The sequence below is a fragment of the Nyctibius grandis genome, chromosome 2 (genome assembly GCF_013368605.1).
Source record: "Nyctibius grandis isolate bNycGra1 chromosome 2, bNycGra1.pri, whole genome shotgun sequence".
NCBI classification, from domain to species: Eukaryota; Metazoa; Chordata; class Aves; order Nyctibiiformes; family Nyctibiidae; genus Nyctibius; species Nyctibius grandis.
The window spans coordinates 127343613-127360842 of record NC_090659.1 but is presented as its reverse complement, the minus strand read 5'-3'; the positions used below and the strand labels follow the sequence as shown (position 1 = coordinate 127360842).

Below are 17230 nucleotides of genomic sequence, written 5' to 3'. Positions count from 1 at the left end.
CTTCCCCTTTCCCTTCCTCCTCTTCTTCTCTCCATCACTTTGATCCCATGGTACAAGGCAGAGAGCTCAGGGCACCACAGAATAGGAATTAGCAGCTCTAAGTGGTTCATCTACCTGTTGTTTCCTCTCACACAGATGTTAAACCACGATTAAGTTTCTCATTCCCAGAGGCAGCCACAAAGGTTGTTGAACATACGTTCCTAAAAGACAGTACCTTACACAGAGGTTCCCAAATCTTGAGCGTCTGCTTGGTACCTTCCAGCTACACAGGCTGGGAGGCAAACAGGGAGGCAGATGAAGCTCTGCTGAACTGGGTGGTGGAGAGGCACCAAACTCTGGAAGTTTTCAGAATGGGAACAGCGCTGTGCGAGGATCCTGCAAGGTGAGTGTCTCTCCAAAAGCTCTTTTCTAGGCTTTTCTGCTGAAAGTTGTGTTTGTTCCCTTATGTTAATCTTTCCTCTGATAACAGCTGGGCACAAGGACCAGGCTGGACCCCAGATATTCTGAGCAAAGAGAGCTCCCATTAGGTGCCATCTCAATGCAAACCTGCACCCTGAGACCTGCTGTGCCAACGCTCAGGCAGAGGTTCTGGGGGTGGTCTGCTGAGCAGTATTTCACCCTGTGCAAGGCCCCACTGGGGTCCTCAGCAAAATAACAAGCACAACACAAAACAAACACTGGCCTGGGAATACTCCCCTCGGGAATCTTCCCTCCTCTCTTTCCATTTTTTATGGAGATGTTTCCTCATTATTCTTTCCTCTCTATTCCAGGTATAGTTCTGTGTAGAGCACAACAGGAAGAAGACACTAATCCTGGGTTAGTCTGATGTGTGCAATGCTGAGCAGCAGGCAGAAACAGTCCAGTTCTTTTGTGTAATCCTGTCCCCATGCCTTCTGCTGCTTCACCCTTCCAAGGTGAACACTGACCATTTTTTCCTGTTCTCCACCGTGGTCCAAACTGGCCAAAATATGGCTTAAGACAGCGAAAACACAGGTCCACAATTCGGAGGCGTGAAAGGTTTTGGGTCATTTTATTCTGCCCTTGGGAGGAAGCAAGCCAGGAGGATCATGAAACTTCTCTGCACGCCTGGCTGAGACCCATCCTACAGCAGAGCAATAAGATGTTGGGAGACACCGTCACCTCCCATCTGTGGACTGCCCCTGGAGATCTCCTCCTCCCATCCTACTGAGGGAGACAGATTATATTTTTGAAGCCCTTTTTTCAGCAGGAGGGTTAGCCACACCACACACCCCTAAGCACCTTTCTGATGCATACCTGACTCGTACAATCCTACACTCATCTACAGCAAATCCTGAAGATTTTTAAGCAACTCCAACCTAACGTCTCTGCATTGTATAAACAGAAAAAAAAAATGGCTTCATCAAGTCTTTTGACCTTTTACAATGAATAGATGTATTTTATTGGAGATATTGCACACATACATTACATTCAATGCAAAACTATGGTTGGAACATTAGACTTGGCAAGATGGTAAGGCTCAATGACATCAAAAAGAGATGCAAAAGCAGCACTGTTGCCACCACTGTAGATGTGTATGGCATTTTAGAAACACATATGAAGATGAAGGCTGAGCCATTTTTTTTAGGAGGACTGAGAGTGCTGCGGGCCCACTTAACAGGACCTAATCTTCAGAAAAAGCCTCTGGAGCTGAGCTCCATCTTGTGGGACCTTTGCATTTGAACAACTAATGACTGGGATATTGAGAGTGGCTCCAAACTCTTGGCCCAAGCCCTGTCCTGTTGAGCTTGCTGCCTGGGTTAGCTATGCTGTAACATGCGGTGAGGGAATGATGACCCCATGCAAGGGAGTTTGAGTGAAGTTTACATGCTACTATCTGGCTACTAGAGTTTGTATAACATGCGTTGCAGAGGTTCCTTGATCCACCCCATCGCGTTACTTAAAAAGAGAAAGTCATGCAGTCCATTTTTCTTTAATTGTCTCCCTCTAATCAGGGTTTCCATCTGTATGTATCACTGGCATCAATGCTTGGGGTATTTCCAGGCTGCTGGAAGGGACGAAAGCATCATGCTAGGACAAGACATGGAAGATCACAACTCTGGGTTGAGGAACAGTGTCTGAGTGGATCTGCAGTTCATTCATCCGGCAGTGACCCACGTGGATGGAGCACCAAGAAACCATTCCACTTGCTCTGACCAAGAAACCAGTCCACTAGCACTTTCTGGCAGAACCGGTGGAGGAAGCTACCAGTCAGTTTCACTCTTCCTCCGCAGTGCCCTGAGCAAAGCCTCACGGATGTGGCTGGACTTTATGCTGTAGATAATGGGGTTGAGAGCAGGGGGAATTATAAGGTAGGTGTAGGCCACCAAAGTGTTAACCAGAGGAGGAACATTCTTTCCAAAGCGATGGATCATGGACAGTCCGATCATTGGGATGAAGAACACTAGAACAGCACAAATGTGGGAGACACATGTATTCAAAGCCTTGAGACACTCCTCCTTGGTTGCAAGGCCAATAACAGTTTTAATGATCAGGATGTAGGACAGCACAATGAAGATGAAGTCCATCCCCACTGTTGATAAGAGAATAATCATACCATAGAAGACGTTGACCTTTATATCTGCACATGCTAGGTTCATGATATCAGGATGGAAGCAAAAAGAATGAGAAAGCTCAGTCTTCCCGCAGTAGGTTAGTCTCTTGAGCAAGAAGGGTATGGGAAAGAGGGAGACCGTGCCTCTCAATATAATTGCCAGACCTATTTTTATGACAGTCGTCTTGGTCAGTATGGATGGGTGTCTCAATGGATGGGAGATGGCAATGAAGCGGTCAAACGCCATTGCCAGGAGCACAGAGGATTCGATGAAGGACAGGATGTGGATGAAGTACATCTGAGTGAGGCAAGCGTCAAACCCAATCCTTCGCATATTAAACCAAAAAATGCCCAGAGTAGTAGGCAGTGTGCATAGAACCAAGCCCAGGTCAGTGACGGCCAGCATGGAGAGGAAGTAGTACATTGGCTCGTGAAGACTTTGGGTCTTCTTTATGATGAATAGGATCATGCAGTTTCCCAAGAGAGCAATAAGGTACAGGGCACAGAAAGGGATGGAGATCCAGTGGTGAAGGGCTTCCAGGCCTGGGATGCCCATCATGAGGAAAGCTGAAGGCTGATAGAAGGAGCCATTGATTTCCCACGTGGTATGTGAGTCATGCTCCATCCCAGCTCAGCTCTCACATAATCTACACCTAAAACAAATCAACAACAGAAACTCCACGTAGTTGGACTCTCCACTGAATAGAGAGCTGGGTAATGGCAAGTTCCACACCCCTCCACCTCCCCACCAACCTATGCAGATGCCCCCATGCTGTTTAGGACACTGTTATAATTACCATAGTGTCACTTTTGATTATCCATTAAACTATAAAATGAAGGAAAAGGGTGGATATTTTTTCTTAACAAATAAAAACATTTTTTCTTAAAATGAAAGTGAAAACCTTCCTGGTGGGTGCTGCTGTTTTGCAGTTGTCCCCAAATTCCACAGGTTGAGATGCTCCTTTGAGAGAGCAAATGTTTTTTCTGTGGTCATCCCAACCAGGACTAAGCTGCTAAGCAGCTGGCTCCTTTTTGATGCTAACTGGAGACAGAAGGATGTGAAAATGGTGAAAGTTTAACTCTGACTTCTCAGTTAAAAAATCAACATCGGAAACAAATGACAAAATATAACAGAGAATCGGGCACTTAGATGCTACTGCTCCCAGCACAGAAGATGGCCACCAGGGTAGGGTGGATTTTCAGTGGCTGTCACATCCAAGTTGTTGCTCATTTCATAATCTACCTCATTATCAGGTGAAGGGAAATAAATGAACAAAACTCCACTTGTGTGGTGCCTGTGACTTTGATTAATAACAGGCAAATGCAAGCCAAAGCACAAGAAGCTGCAGGTTCAGAAGCACCGGGGAGGAGTCCCCGGAAAGTCTCTGGGTCCAAATCAGAGAGGAACACAGGGGATGTGGTGGGGTTTCTACACAGGGATCAAGAGCATGAGGTGAGCGAGGCCTTTACAGAAATCTAGCAGTCTACTCTAGTGGCTTCGGCAGAAGGCCACTGAGATGGACGGGGGTTGGAGCAATGCCCCAGGATAAGTGTCCAAGGAAAGAGGCTTGTTCAGCCTGGAGAAGAGAAGGCTTTGCAGTCACCCGACAGCAGCCTTGCCCTACCTACAGGGAGACTATCAAGAAGTCCAAGCCAGGCTCTTCACAGCAGTTTGTTGTGGGAGGATGAGACACAACAGGTATAAGCTGAAACAAGGGAGGTTTAGACTAGATGTAATGAGAAACGTTTCCCCACGAGGACTGTCAAGCATTGGAGCAGGTTGCCCAGAGAGGTTGTGCAATCACCATCCTTGGAAGTTTTCAAGACCCAACTGGATAAAGCCATGAGCGACCTTGTCTGACCTCATTTCTGGCCCTGCTTTGAGCAGGATGTTGAACTACAGATGTCCTGAAGTCTCTCCAACCTGAATTATCCAATGATCCTATGAGCCTGTGATCTTACCATAGGTTTCAGTCCTCTTGGAGGATTCAGCCAACTCAACACAATCCAGGTTCCTACACTGCCTGTGACAATGCACCCTAGCAGAGATGCTGGAGAGGCTGAGGGGGTCCCCTAGCCCTCTCTGTGCCTTCTGTGACTGAATGACTGGCTGGCTGGGCCAAAGAAGTGAATGTGCAAAACAAAAGCTAATTAAAGGAAAAAAGATATTTGTGGCTTCAGTCTTAATGTACCTTCTGTGGGATACAAAGCGAGCAGGTCAAAGAGTGCCTGAATTACGAGCAAGAGAGTTTACTATAACACAGTTCATTTTTTAATGAACACACGTATCTTCCATGATGTATTTATTATGTTCGTAATATGATTTTGCTCCATTAGACTCTCAGCCTGCTTGAGAGAGTCTGATGTGGCAATAAATCCCAGAGCTTAGCAAGGATAAACATCTTCCTGCTCCAGGGCAAAAGCAACATGTAACTGATGGGAACTGGGGAAGACCCAAAGTCATTTCATTTCCTCCTGGCAGAGCCACTTTATCTTCATTGCAAAGTTACACACTGGTATCAGGAGTCGCCTTGGCCAGCGTGTAGCCCCACGGTGGAGGGACAAGTCACAGCCCTTCTTCAGGAGAACCTCAGTGTGTGAGACAGCACAGACGTGGATGAAGCTGTCAGCGCTTTCCCTAAGGCATCGGCAGCAGTCTACGTTGGCAAAAGGAAACTGTGAAGACATTCCTCTGGTCCTAAGTGGCAGCTTGGAGCTCCCCAAAGGTAAGAGCCGTCCCTTTCTGCCCATCCAACAGCAACTGAGCCGCGAGGGCTGATCTGCAGCCTCGTGCAATTCAGTCTCATCTGGAGGCTGGGTTAAAAAAACCTAAAAAAATAGTATGTGTATGTGTGTCTGTCTGTCTCCCTTACAGCAGCATCTGGCAGATACCCAGAACTCTCAAAGATACTGAGATTCAAGAGGTTTCCAGAAATATGGAGGTGGATAAAGAGGAGGGATTGTTAGAGCCCAGTGGGAAAGGAAGGACTGGTGAGCATTCACTGGGATCTGGGAGAGATGCTCCTCCTGAAAGAAAACCTTTATGCAAACCTGGCTTTGTTAGACACTGGCAACTCCTACCGAGCTGTGCAAAGTTATTCAGAAATGGGCTTTAGTAGCTGTGCTCCTCACTGAGCTGCTCCGGTCTGTTGTACGCTCCTACACATCACAGATACAGATCCCACTCCAAGCTGGTTTTTGCCCTCTTTTAGGTGTGTGAGAGTGCATATATGTATGTCTATAAATAATATATATACAAATATATAAAATACATAAGCATGCGTGCTTATTTATGTTTATGCACATTTATATGTGTATATATAGCATACAGCACACACACATATGTTACACCTCCCCGCTGACTATCCTGCGACAGCAGTTACACCTCTCACACTGCAGCCGAGCCCTGATGAGGAAACAAACCCCCAGTTAAGGAGGATAGAAATTTAAAGATTAATGGCAGTGCCTGGGCAGTGTTTGCTGCTAGCCACCCTACCACAGAGAGAAGTGTCCACCTGCTCAGTGCCCAGGCGTTTCTGCTCCCCAGGAGCTACTCCAGACTGCCCAGGGGAAGGGGACAGGCATGAATGCAGATGCCTCGTGGAGGACACGGTGCCATCCCTCCTTCTCCAGCCCTCAAAACCACCTCCTGATTTATTGCCTGTCTCTGACTTTGATTTTCACCAATAACTTAAGTGAAGTACTGGTGCTTTAGGGGCTTCTTCTCAGTGTAGGCAAGAGCAGGGGCTTGGGAAGGATGAGACCAAGAGATCTTCTTTTTCCCCAAGAGGAGACTTTGCTGTTTTAACAACAGCCTCGCTGCCACCTCAAGCACCCAAGTGAGGGCTCAGCCACTCAGCAGAGCGAGGAGGGTTGGCGAAGGAACTCTGGGGACGCAGCACCCACAGAGCCGAATTTCTGTTGACTTTACAGTCAAGAACAGGAACGTGCCATTCCCATCAGCTGAGCTGGGCCACCAGACGGTGGAAGAGCAGCTTGCCTCTTGCACAAAGCCCACAGCACAAGGGCAAGTGGTGGCCAGATCTGCGGTGCCAGCGCTGCCTGAAACCACAGCCACCCACTTGCTCCTGAACACCCAACCCAGCAGGTCCCGTGGAGTGGCGTGACCTCCCGAGCAGCGCTTTGGAGATGCACCTCCCCACCCGTGTTGGTGTCCAGCCCCATAAACCACAGCCACTGCACTAGTAAATGAGGACTGCAATGATGGAGAGGCTGCTAATTGCCCAGGGTACTTACCCAGCGCAGCGGTGGAGGCCCCAGGGGCTTTATGACCTGCGGAGGAAGCACAACCCCGTTGTGATGCCGAGGGAGAACCCGCATCCCAGCGTCAGGAGGGCAGTGCTTATAACGCGCCCCGAGGACTGACCCCGTCCAATCAACCAGGAGCCGCCCGGAGCCCAAGCTCCCCGTGCGTAAACAGTGAAAATAGTGTGTGAAGTAAATGATCTTTCCCATTTATGATGCTCTCCCAGCAGGCATGATTTTCTCCTGCTAGTTTATTGGGCGACGTGTTTACAGCTCCCTGTGATTTATGGCTGGCAGCGCTGCAGCGTGCTGCCAATACACGTTATTTTTTATTGTGAGGATGGATCTGTAATGCAAATAATAATAAATTTTGCAAGAAATGTGTTTGCAGCATCTCTCTGAGGGAATAACAGACGTGACGTTCTAGCTATCCCCCCTGTGACCAGTGAGACACAAAACGTTTAATTAAAATCGTAATATATTGCACAATAAAAACAAACTTAATATTACGAAGCCAAACACAGACACATTAGTGGATATCCTCTCAGGTGGCCCAGAAGCCTGTTCTATCTAGCTGTCTCCTGGTAATCAGTTTGTCTTTGCCACCTCAGCTGTGAGGTGGAAATTGCTTTTAACCCCTATTTCTGTGGCTGCCAAACCAAGACACAGGAGAGCTAATGGGTTTGCCCATTCTCCTGTGAGGTGCTTATAGTAAATACAGCCCCTGGACCTGAGAGATACTTCTGTAGTTGTAAAGCAGACTGTGCTGGGGCACTGCCCATGACAGACACCAGTAAATTGTTATCACAGTCCCTGGCACGGTGCTGACCTGAGCCAACCGGCGCTGCAGCAAGTCCCAGGCAGGGCCTTGGGAGTCTGCATGATCTGGTCACCTCATTTTAGAGGCTAAAGGGCTCGTTGGCATGATCCTGGATTGCCTGGTGCTGGGTGGCCCCAATGACAAAGAACAATTAATTTACAAGCATTAATTTTAAGTAAGACAGCTGCCTGCTCCTACCTGGTGGTTAAACCTCATGGCCAGGCTGATGTGCCTCACTGTGTGTTTGTGACACTCATCTGAACGGCCCTGGCATGGGTTTGTTATCTCTAGATGTATCAAATATGAAAAAAAAAGATGAAGAAGAACTATCAAAGCTAGATAATATCCTGGAGTGACCATGCTCAGAGGCATGGGATAGCTAGAGTAGAGTAGAGTAGAGTACAGTAGAGTAGAGTAGAGTAGAGTAGAGTAGCGTAGAATAGAACAGAATAGAATACTTCAGTTGGGAGGGACCTACAATGATCATCTAGTCCAACAGCCTGACCACTTCAGGGAAGCTTGTGTAGAAGTGGAGATTATCAGAAAAGGACTCTTCAGCCTTGACAAGAGTCAATAAAGCAATACAGGAAAGGTCTATGAGATAACGAATGGGGAGGAGAAGATACATATGGGATAATTATTCATCTTTTCTCACACCACGTGATTTGGCAGGGGGAGAATACACCCTGAAAATATCAGGCAGAAGATTTAAAACTGTGAGGGTGGTGAGACACTGGCCCAGGTTGCCCAGAGAAGCTGTGGCTGCCCCCTCCCTGGCAGTGTTCAAGGCCAGGTTGGATGGGGCTGGGAGCAACCTGGTCTGGTGGAAGGTGTCCCTGCCCATAGCAGGGGGGTTGGAACTAGATGGGCTTTAAGGTCCTTTCCAACCCAAACCATTCTATATTCTATGATTGATTTTAAAACAAATAAAAAATTCTTTTTTTTAAAGAGCTGATAATGAAATTACGGAATTCATCACCGCTGGATGTTGTGGTAGCCCAACATATATACAGTTCAAAAAGGTATTAGACAAATCCATGGGTGAGACATTCATTGATTTCTATTAAATGTGATGGCCGAGGTGCTGCGTCCTGTTCAGAAAGCCTCTAAATCAATTCCTAGATACTGGGACATGTGCCAAGGGAAGGATAAATTGCAAATTACCTTCCTAAATGGCCATTAACACCCACTCTTCCAGGCAGGATGGCAGGATGAAGGGACCTTTAGTTTGATCTAGTAGAATGGTTCTTATTGTCTTCACAGCAACCTTAGGGGGGGTGTCAAGGGGATGGGGCCAGACTCTTCTCAGTGGTGCCCAGTGACAGGATAAGGGGCAATGAGCAGAGACTGAACAATGGGAAGTTCCATCTGAATATGAGGAGGAACTTCTTTGGTGTGAGGGTGCCAGAGCCCTGGCACAGGCTGCCCAGGGAGGGGGGAGTCTCCTTCTCTGGAGATATTCAAACCCGCCTGGACATGACCCTGTGCAACGTGCTCTGGGTGACCCTGCTTGGGCAGGGGTTGGGCTGGATGGTCTCCAGAGGTCCCTTCCAACCCCAACCAGGCTGGGATTCTGTGACACAGTCTTCCAGGAGCCACTATAAAATGCCCAACACTGATCTTGCTGGGATCACCACCACACTTATGATACAGCGTAAAGATAATTTCATCTTTTACAAGATACGCTCGAAATCTTACGATTCCCTCTGATTTGTGCCTCAAGGCTCACTCACATGAACCGAGCTTCCTGCAGTGATGTTTGCATCCCATACCCCCATCACATCGTTCTCGCTGGCTTTCTGCTTAATCTCCTTTCCCAGAAGCATAGGTATTGCGTGTGTATAGGGAGGGGTGTGAAGATCTGTCCATTTATTTTCCCATCTTCAAAAAAAAAAAATGCTTTCCCAGAATGACAGCTGAGGGGGAACACGGCCACCACTTGGCACGCATCAGTCTGTTTGCTGGAAATGTTTATAGTTTGAGCCTAAGCCAGTCCTAATCGTATTTACTGTACGGGCCAGAGTTCAGTGTGTCAGTACTGATAGGAGTGTGAGAAGGGATGGCAAGGAGGGAAGGGAAAGGTGGGGGCTTGGTCCTCCCATGTGAAAGCCTTTACAAGATCCTGTTCAGAACACTTAGGAAGGTGATGCTCATTGGAGATAAAAAATAAACACTAAGGAAAGGATTTAGGAAGATCCAGGAGTACAGGAGCACTGTGGCTGCACACAATCACCACATTGACACCAATTCTGGCTTCATTCTTTTTTCCTGGTGAGGGATTCCACCATCTGTCCACCCATGCACAGATCTGAACTGAAAGGTCAGACTCAAAGGCTGTTCCTGTGGAGGTTTCACCTCCCTCCAGCCCAGCAGCGTCCCTCAGGGCTGCTCCAGACTTCGCAGATCCAGGGCGGGGGAGGAAGGATGCATGTCACCCATCCTTCTCTGCTTCGGGAAGTTTCAAAAATACAAAGGCTGTTTGATCACACACAGTTTTCTTTGGCTGCAGTGGCTGTGTTGACGTGGACAAAAATATCCCAGCTGCCTGGAAGGAGAGGCTGCAGCCCAGAAGGTGTGACTTCTCCTTGGCAGGCTGTCCCTCCGGCTTGCCACCAAAGGAGCAGCTGACTGAGTTGGCACCAGCAGCTCCGATGTCCCCAGCAGTGATGAAATGTTTTTTCCAAGTCAGCCATTTACTGAGGTTCAAAAATAGCACTGAGGAAAAGAGCTCGGCAGGACCTGGACACAGACCAGCTGCTCTAACGACAGATTCCCCAAAGGACTGTACAACGCCGGAGCCAGGCAGCTCTCCTGCTTTGGGATCTCTCTTGGGCCTTAGTGTTAAGGGGAATCCCTCTCCTGCTGAGCTCGTAGCACCAGCAAACCACCCAGGGAAGGTGTGGTGGGTTAGACCTAAGATCGAGCAGCTCCTTGCAGCCAGCAGCCATTGCTGGTCCCTTCTCTGTGTGTGTGTGTTGAGGGTTGTGGTGGAACTGCTGGGGTCAGGACTACAATCCTGGCCTCAAAGGTGTGGGTAGATGCTGGAATCACAGAATCACAGAATCAACCAGGTTGGAAGAGACCTCAGGGATCATCGAGTCCAACCGTTGCCCTGACACCACCCTGGCAACTAGACCATGGCACTAAGGGCCATGTCCAGTCTTTTCTTAAACCCCTCCAGAGATGGTGACTCCACCACCTCCCTGGGCAGCCCCTTCCAATGGCTAATGACCCTTGCTGAGAAGAAATGCTTCCTCATGTCCAACCTGAACCTCCCCTGGAGAAGCATGCCATGGGGCTGGGGTTTGACTTGTGGTGGGAAGTCATAGAATCATAGAAACATTTAAGTTGGAAAATACCCTCAAGATCATCGAGTCCAACCGTTAACCTAACACTACGCAGTTCACCACTAAACCATGTCTCTGAGTCATGACCCTGGATCAGGGTCTGGACCTGGAAAGAGAGTTTGCTGCAGACACCTCATCTGCACAAGCCTCTGCAAATGTCACCACTTCAACCCTGGAAGGTTAAATGGTGTTGAAAGGGGGCAGGAGGTCCCTCCCTTCTGCCTTGCTGCTGTGCCTGGTATCAACAGTGGGTCTCCTGTGCTCTGTTTGAGGTACCTAAACTGGCTGCAAGACTTTTTGTAGTCTGAACTGTCAAAGGCAGGATCAAGAGATGGTGAAGCCCAGATGTGGCTCCATTCAGGTATTTCTGTGCAGGGCAACTTCCAAAACTGCAGAAACCGTCGCTGGCTCTGGTCCTGTGCTGAGTGCCCTGCCAGGAAAGCACCATGCTGTAGATGTGGGTAAAACCCTCCCAAACTCTCCCAGGTGCTGTGGTACACCTGTGTTCCTGTATTTATTGTTTGCCACCTTGCTGCTCAAGTGAAAACCCTCACTCTTCTCCTGGGCAACTAGCGATAGGGCAAGAGGACACAGCCTCAAGCTTGGCCAGGGGAGGGTCAGGTTGGACATTAGGAAGCATTTCTTCTCAGCAAGGCTCATTAGCCATTGGAAGGGGCTGCCCAGGGAGGTGGTGGAGTCACCATCTCTGGAGGGGTTTAAGAAAACACTGGACATGGCACTTAGTGCCATGGTCTAGTTGCCAGGGTGGTGTCAGGGCAATGGTTGGACTCGATGATCCCAGAGGGCTCTTCCAACCTGATTGATTCTGTGACTGTTTCAGCAGAAAAATAGTGTCTTTAACTGAAATCATCATAAAAACTCTGGGTAAAGTGAAGTGGTGTCAACCAATTTCCTGTGCTGCCGTGAGTGACACACAGGAGATCTTCAGGCACCAGCGCTCCGTCCTGCAGAAGTGAATGAGCTCTTGTATGGACAAACATTGACATAGTTAACGCCTGACTTGGTACATCAGGTAAATAATACAACGAGGGGATTCAGAAAATGCAGAAAGGACAGGGAGTGCTGTTGCAAAGGCAGCAGACTCTCTGCTTTTAGTGGGGGGGGTGGAAAATCAAACAATCCCAGAGAAATCTGCAAACATTGCAGAGCCCTGGATGTCATTTTCCCGTACTAAGCGAAGCTGGTAGATGGAGATGATTCAGACGCAAATGAGAGGTGACCGTAGGTCAACACAACCTGTGTATAATTTGCTAAAATACTCAAAGCAGCATCGTACAGCATGTCCCAAACCTCCACCAGCAGGATAACATTGTCTGAAGGCTGTAAATAACAGCTGGGATGCAATAAATTCATCCTGATCAGGAAGGAAAGTTGAGGCAAAGCTGTGAAACTCGCTGCCGGTGTGATCGCAGTGAGAGCAGTGCCTGATCCCTGAACTCAGCAGTGCGTGCTGCAGCTGTTGAAGAAACATCATTCCTTAGGGACTTCCTTACAAGCACGGTTTCCACCTCCTCTGCTCACCATGCACAGCACAGCTCCGCCAGGAACAGCCACACAAGGAGAGGGCATGGTGTTAGCTGTACAGAGACCACTCTTTTGCCAAAAACAACCAGAAAAAAGAGCGTGGGGAAAGCAAACTTCACTTTTAGGTGCATCCCCAAGCGCCCAAAACGGGGTGAAATGGATCCAGGTACTTGCTGGGGAGCAGGGGCAGACGTGGTCTGCTCTGTGGGAGGGTTTCTACAGTCTACAACTACCTGAAGGGAGGTTGTAGTGGAGTGGGAGTCAGCCTCTTCTCCCGGGCAACCAGCGACAGGACAAGAGGACACAGCCTCAAGCTTCGCCAGGGGAGGTTCAGGTTGGCCATTAGGAAGCATTTCTTCTCAGCAAGGGTCATTAGCCATTGGAAGGGGCTGCCCAGGGAGGTGGTGGAGTCACCATCTCTGGAGGGGTTTAAGAAAAGCCTGGCCATGGCACTTAGTGCCCTGGTCTAGTTGCCATGGTGGTGTCAGGGCAATGGTTGGACTCGATGATCCCAGAGGGCTCTTCCAACCTGATCGATTCTGGGATTCTGTTTCCTTCTTAGAAGGAAAAAGAGTAAAGGTGCCAACCAATTAATCCAAAGGGTTTCCTGGTTGCCTGGCCCCATCTGGATCAAGGTGGCCAAAGCACCGTGCACACGTGCTGCAGGAGTTTCACATTTGTCTTCACCCCATTTCACAAGGTTTAAAGAGATCGAAATTCCAGAATATCATTTTGAAAAGGTTGAAAAGACTTTGGGTTTTGATCTCATCAACATATTTTCCTGGTTAGATTTTCCTACAGGGAAGTGGGAGAGGGACTTTTTACAAGGGCATGGAGTGATAGGACGAGGGGGAACAGTTTTAAACTGAAAGAGGGGAGATTGAGATGAGATATGAGGAAGAAATTCTTGGCTGTGAGGGTGGTGAGACCCTGGCCCAGGTTGCCCAGAGAAGCTGTGGCTGCCCCCTCCCTGGCAGTGTTCAAGGGCAGGTTGGATGGGGCTTGGATCAACCTGGTCTGGTGGAAGGTGTCTCTGCCTGTGGCAGGGGGTTGGAACTGGATGGTCTTTAAGGTCCCTTAAAACCCAAACCAATCTATGATTCTATATGGTTTAACACTGTTGGATTTACGTCATGATTTTAAGAAGATATCACAAGGGGCATCTCAGTAACAGCAGCGAGGAAATGAGAGCAGAGCTGTGAGGACAGACAGTAACAACGTTACGTTGCTAATCTGCAATGATTTCTTCAAAATAAATCACTGTGACATCATCAAATGACTCGAAATTCAATCTGGCGGTGGAGAAAATGTTATCAGATGACTTTGCTTCCAAAAGGGACTGGGGGAAGAATCAAAGGGATTTGATAACTGACATATGAGTAACCCTGAAGTTGAGTGAAGTCAGAATCTCACGGATATACAATTTTTTCTTTCTTTGTTTCACAGACTGGTTGCATGTCTCAAATGGTTTCTCAAGGAGATGGGGTGGAAGCAGAGTCAACAGAAAATGTCAGCCAAAGGGGAAATACCGGTGTAACCAGAGATGTAATCCAAGGGATTGCAGGGAAAATTTCCATTAGAATTTGTGTTCCTAAATCTTCCAGTTTCTTTCAGACGCGACTTTGTGATGAATGGCTCTTTGGACAGATTGGTTTGTAGGGCTGCAGAGCTACCTGGTGTTCCTGCTGGCAGCCCTGGGCACGCAGAGGTGTTTCCCCAGCCCATGCACAAGCACGAGTCCCTGCAGGAGAAGGGGAAGGGGGGAATAGGGAAGAATGATGGGAGAGGTGCTGGTTTCAGGGCTTTGAGGTGCTTGTCCTGTGATGTCCCATGGGCAGGGACACCTTCCACTAGACCAGGTTGCTCCAAGCCCCATCCAACCTGGCCTTGAACGCTGCCAGGGAGGGGGCAGCCACAGCTTCTCTGGGCAGCCTGGGCCAGCCTCTCATCACCCTCACAGTCAAGAATTTCTTCCCAATATCTCATCTCAATCTCCCCTCTTTCTGTTTAAAACCATTCCCCCTCGTCCTGTCACTCCATGCCCTTGTAAAAAGCCCCTCTCCCGCTTTCCTGTAGCCCCCTCAGGTACTGGAAGGTGCTAGAAGGTCTCCCTGGAGCCTTCTCTTCTCCAGGCTGAGGTCAGCCTCAGCAACCATGATGCCTCATTTTCTCCCACAGCTGGAGACTAGGATTATTCAGCAAATCCTGAAACCCACCCAGCATAACCCACCTTGAGCTTCTTGAAGGACGCTTGTGGAGTAAAACCTGAGAGTTTATTCATGCATGACCTACAGAGCTATAAACACCTCCAATGCATCACACTCATCAGGTGAAATTTAAGATGAAGGGTTTGTTACCTAGGATGTGGTTTCGGGGGTAGGATTTAGTTTGAAGTTTCCTTGTCTGAATCTACAGAGCATCTCAGCTCACCTTAGAGCAGCTGTGCTCCACGGCTCCATGGACTGCGTTGACTCACCACCTCTGACTACCATGGGAGCCTGGACCCCAGACTCACGTGTAGTCCCAAATCTGGGACACTGAATGCAGAGCTGAATCTAGGGAAACTCAGAAGCTGGATTTTTGGAATTTTTCCTCAGCACTTTGAAAAGCTCTATGCTCTTTTATGGAGTCCCAGTTTGTGTACTTAAAACGTCCAGTTCGTTTTGGCCTCAACTGTGATCTGCTTCATTCTCAAGGTTGAGATTAATGTATGAAATCTGTTTACGTACGGAGCTAAAAGCTGCTTTGTCCGGCGATGTGCACACATATGGAGGCGTAAACAGAAGATTTTGTGGTCTTAAACTAGGTCAGAACATTAGTTCTTGTCCAATTCCAAAGATAAAACAAACTTTCCCAATGAACGTGTAACCCTTCTCAGGATCACCCCATTCATGTTGATTTACTATAAAGTTGCCTGCAACTTAACAGGACCTCATAACCATGAAATCCCAAGATGCATAAGCAGAGGAGCTGGATGGTTGCAGCTAAAAATAATAAAAAGAAAAAAACATACCAGTGGTATGCATCAGAGTCTCCCAGATCTGACCTAGTTTCGGAGCTTGTCCGTAGATCGCTTTAACGTCACAGTTAGGGCCTGGTTTTTATGTCTTGCAGAGAAGATGAAGCTTTACCAGTAAGAAAGCTGTGCTGCTGCAGAGAGCCTTCCCCTTCCCTGGAAGAAACCCCCTGTGAAATCTGTTAATACAAACACAGCTGAAGCTGTGGCAAGGGCTGTGTGTGGTTGGCTATTTCAGGAGGAACTAGAACGTGAGATTGGTACAAAACACAAATGATGACCGGAATAAGAAGCCAGTGCGGCAGTGTCACAGAATCAATGAGGTTGGAAGAGCCCTCTGGGCTCATCAAGTCCAACCGTTGCCCTGACACCACTATGGCAACTAGACCAGGGCACTAAGTGCCATGTCCAGTCTTGTCTTAAACCCCTCCAGAGATGGTGACTCCACCACCTCCCTGGGCAGCCCCTTCCAATGGCTAATGACCCTTGCTGAGAAGAAATGCTTCCTAATGTCCAACCTGACCCTCCCCTGCTGAAGCTTGAGGCTGTGTCCTCTTGTCCTATCGCTGGTTGCCTGGGAGAAGAGGCCGACTCCCACTCCACTACACCCTCCCTTCAGGTAGTTGTAGACTGCACTAAGGTCACCTCTGAGCCTCCTCTTCTCCAGGCTAAACACCCCCAGCTCCCTCAGCCGTTCCTCGCAGGTCAGACCCTCCAGACCCTTCCCCAGCTTGGTCGCCCTCCTCTGGACTCGCTCCAACACCTCAACATCTCTCTTGAAGTGCGGGGCCCAGAACTGGACACAGGATTCAAGTGTCTGGACATCGTTTATTTCCACATCCCTGTGTAGCATCATCAGAGCTTCTGTACTTACCAGGCTGTGAATTTTGTGGCAGCAAATGTAGTGTGTAGGTAACAGAGCTGAGCAAATGCAGATAAGAGAGAAGGATCGACAGGTGGAAAGCACTTGTAGAAAAATTGGTATGTACATTATTGCTTTTGGCGCCGTCGATGGAAAGTCAAACACAGGAAAGCAAACTGCAGACGTTAGGAAGACGCGTGGTCCTGTCAATTATTAAATGAAGCCGGCAAATCGCCGTCACGCAGGGACAGCTGGGGAGTAGCCGGGTTTAGGGGGACCTGCAGGAATGGCGAACGCATTTCATACTGGAAACCTGCATCAACAGGCAGCGAGGTGCCTGGCTACGTTACTCCGTAAAGTGGGTGAGATGTTGTTAGGATAAATACAAACTAAAATTACTACAAATTTAATTCGTCGGCATCACACAGACCTTTCAAAGCTGCAATGCACCAGCTGTGCTCTGTTCTGGAGAGAAAGGCCACCTCCAGGAGGGCTAGGAAGCCCCATTAGCATTGGATGGACAAGTGTCCATATCACGCCTGGCCCTGGAAGGAGATGCATGGACTGCAATAGGTAACAGGTAACAAGCAACAGAACGAGAGGAACCAGCCTCAAGTTGTGCCAGGGGAGGTTGAGATTGGAGATCAGGGACAATGTCTTCATGGAAAGGGTTGTCAAGCGCTGGCACAGGCTGCCCAGGGCAGTGGTGGAGTCCCCATCCCTGGAGGGATTCAAAAGCCGTGTAGATGTGGTGCTGAGGGACAGGGGTTAGTGGTGGCCTTGGCAGTGCTGGGTTAATGGT

The 17230-nt window shown here is 48.6% G+C and overlaps 2 protein-coding genes across 2 annotated transcripts in view; one reads left to right on the top strand and one right to left on the bottom strand.

Moving 5' to 3' along the window:
• LOC137660488 (olfactory receptor 51E2-like) overlaps positions 1-17230 on the top strand; it is a 41986-nt gene that overhangs the window by 18260 nt on the left and 6496 nt on the right. The gene's annotated exons all lie outside the window — the stretch shown is intronic.
• LOC137660677 (olfactory receptor 51G2-like) lies at positions 2223-3197 on the bottom strand. The gene has a single exon (XM_068395651.1). The coding sequence runs from the start codon at positions 3195-3197 to the stop codon at positions 2223-2225; it is 975 nt and encodes a 324-aa protein (XP_068251752.1).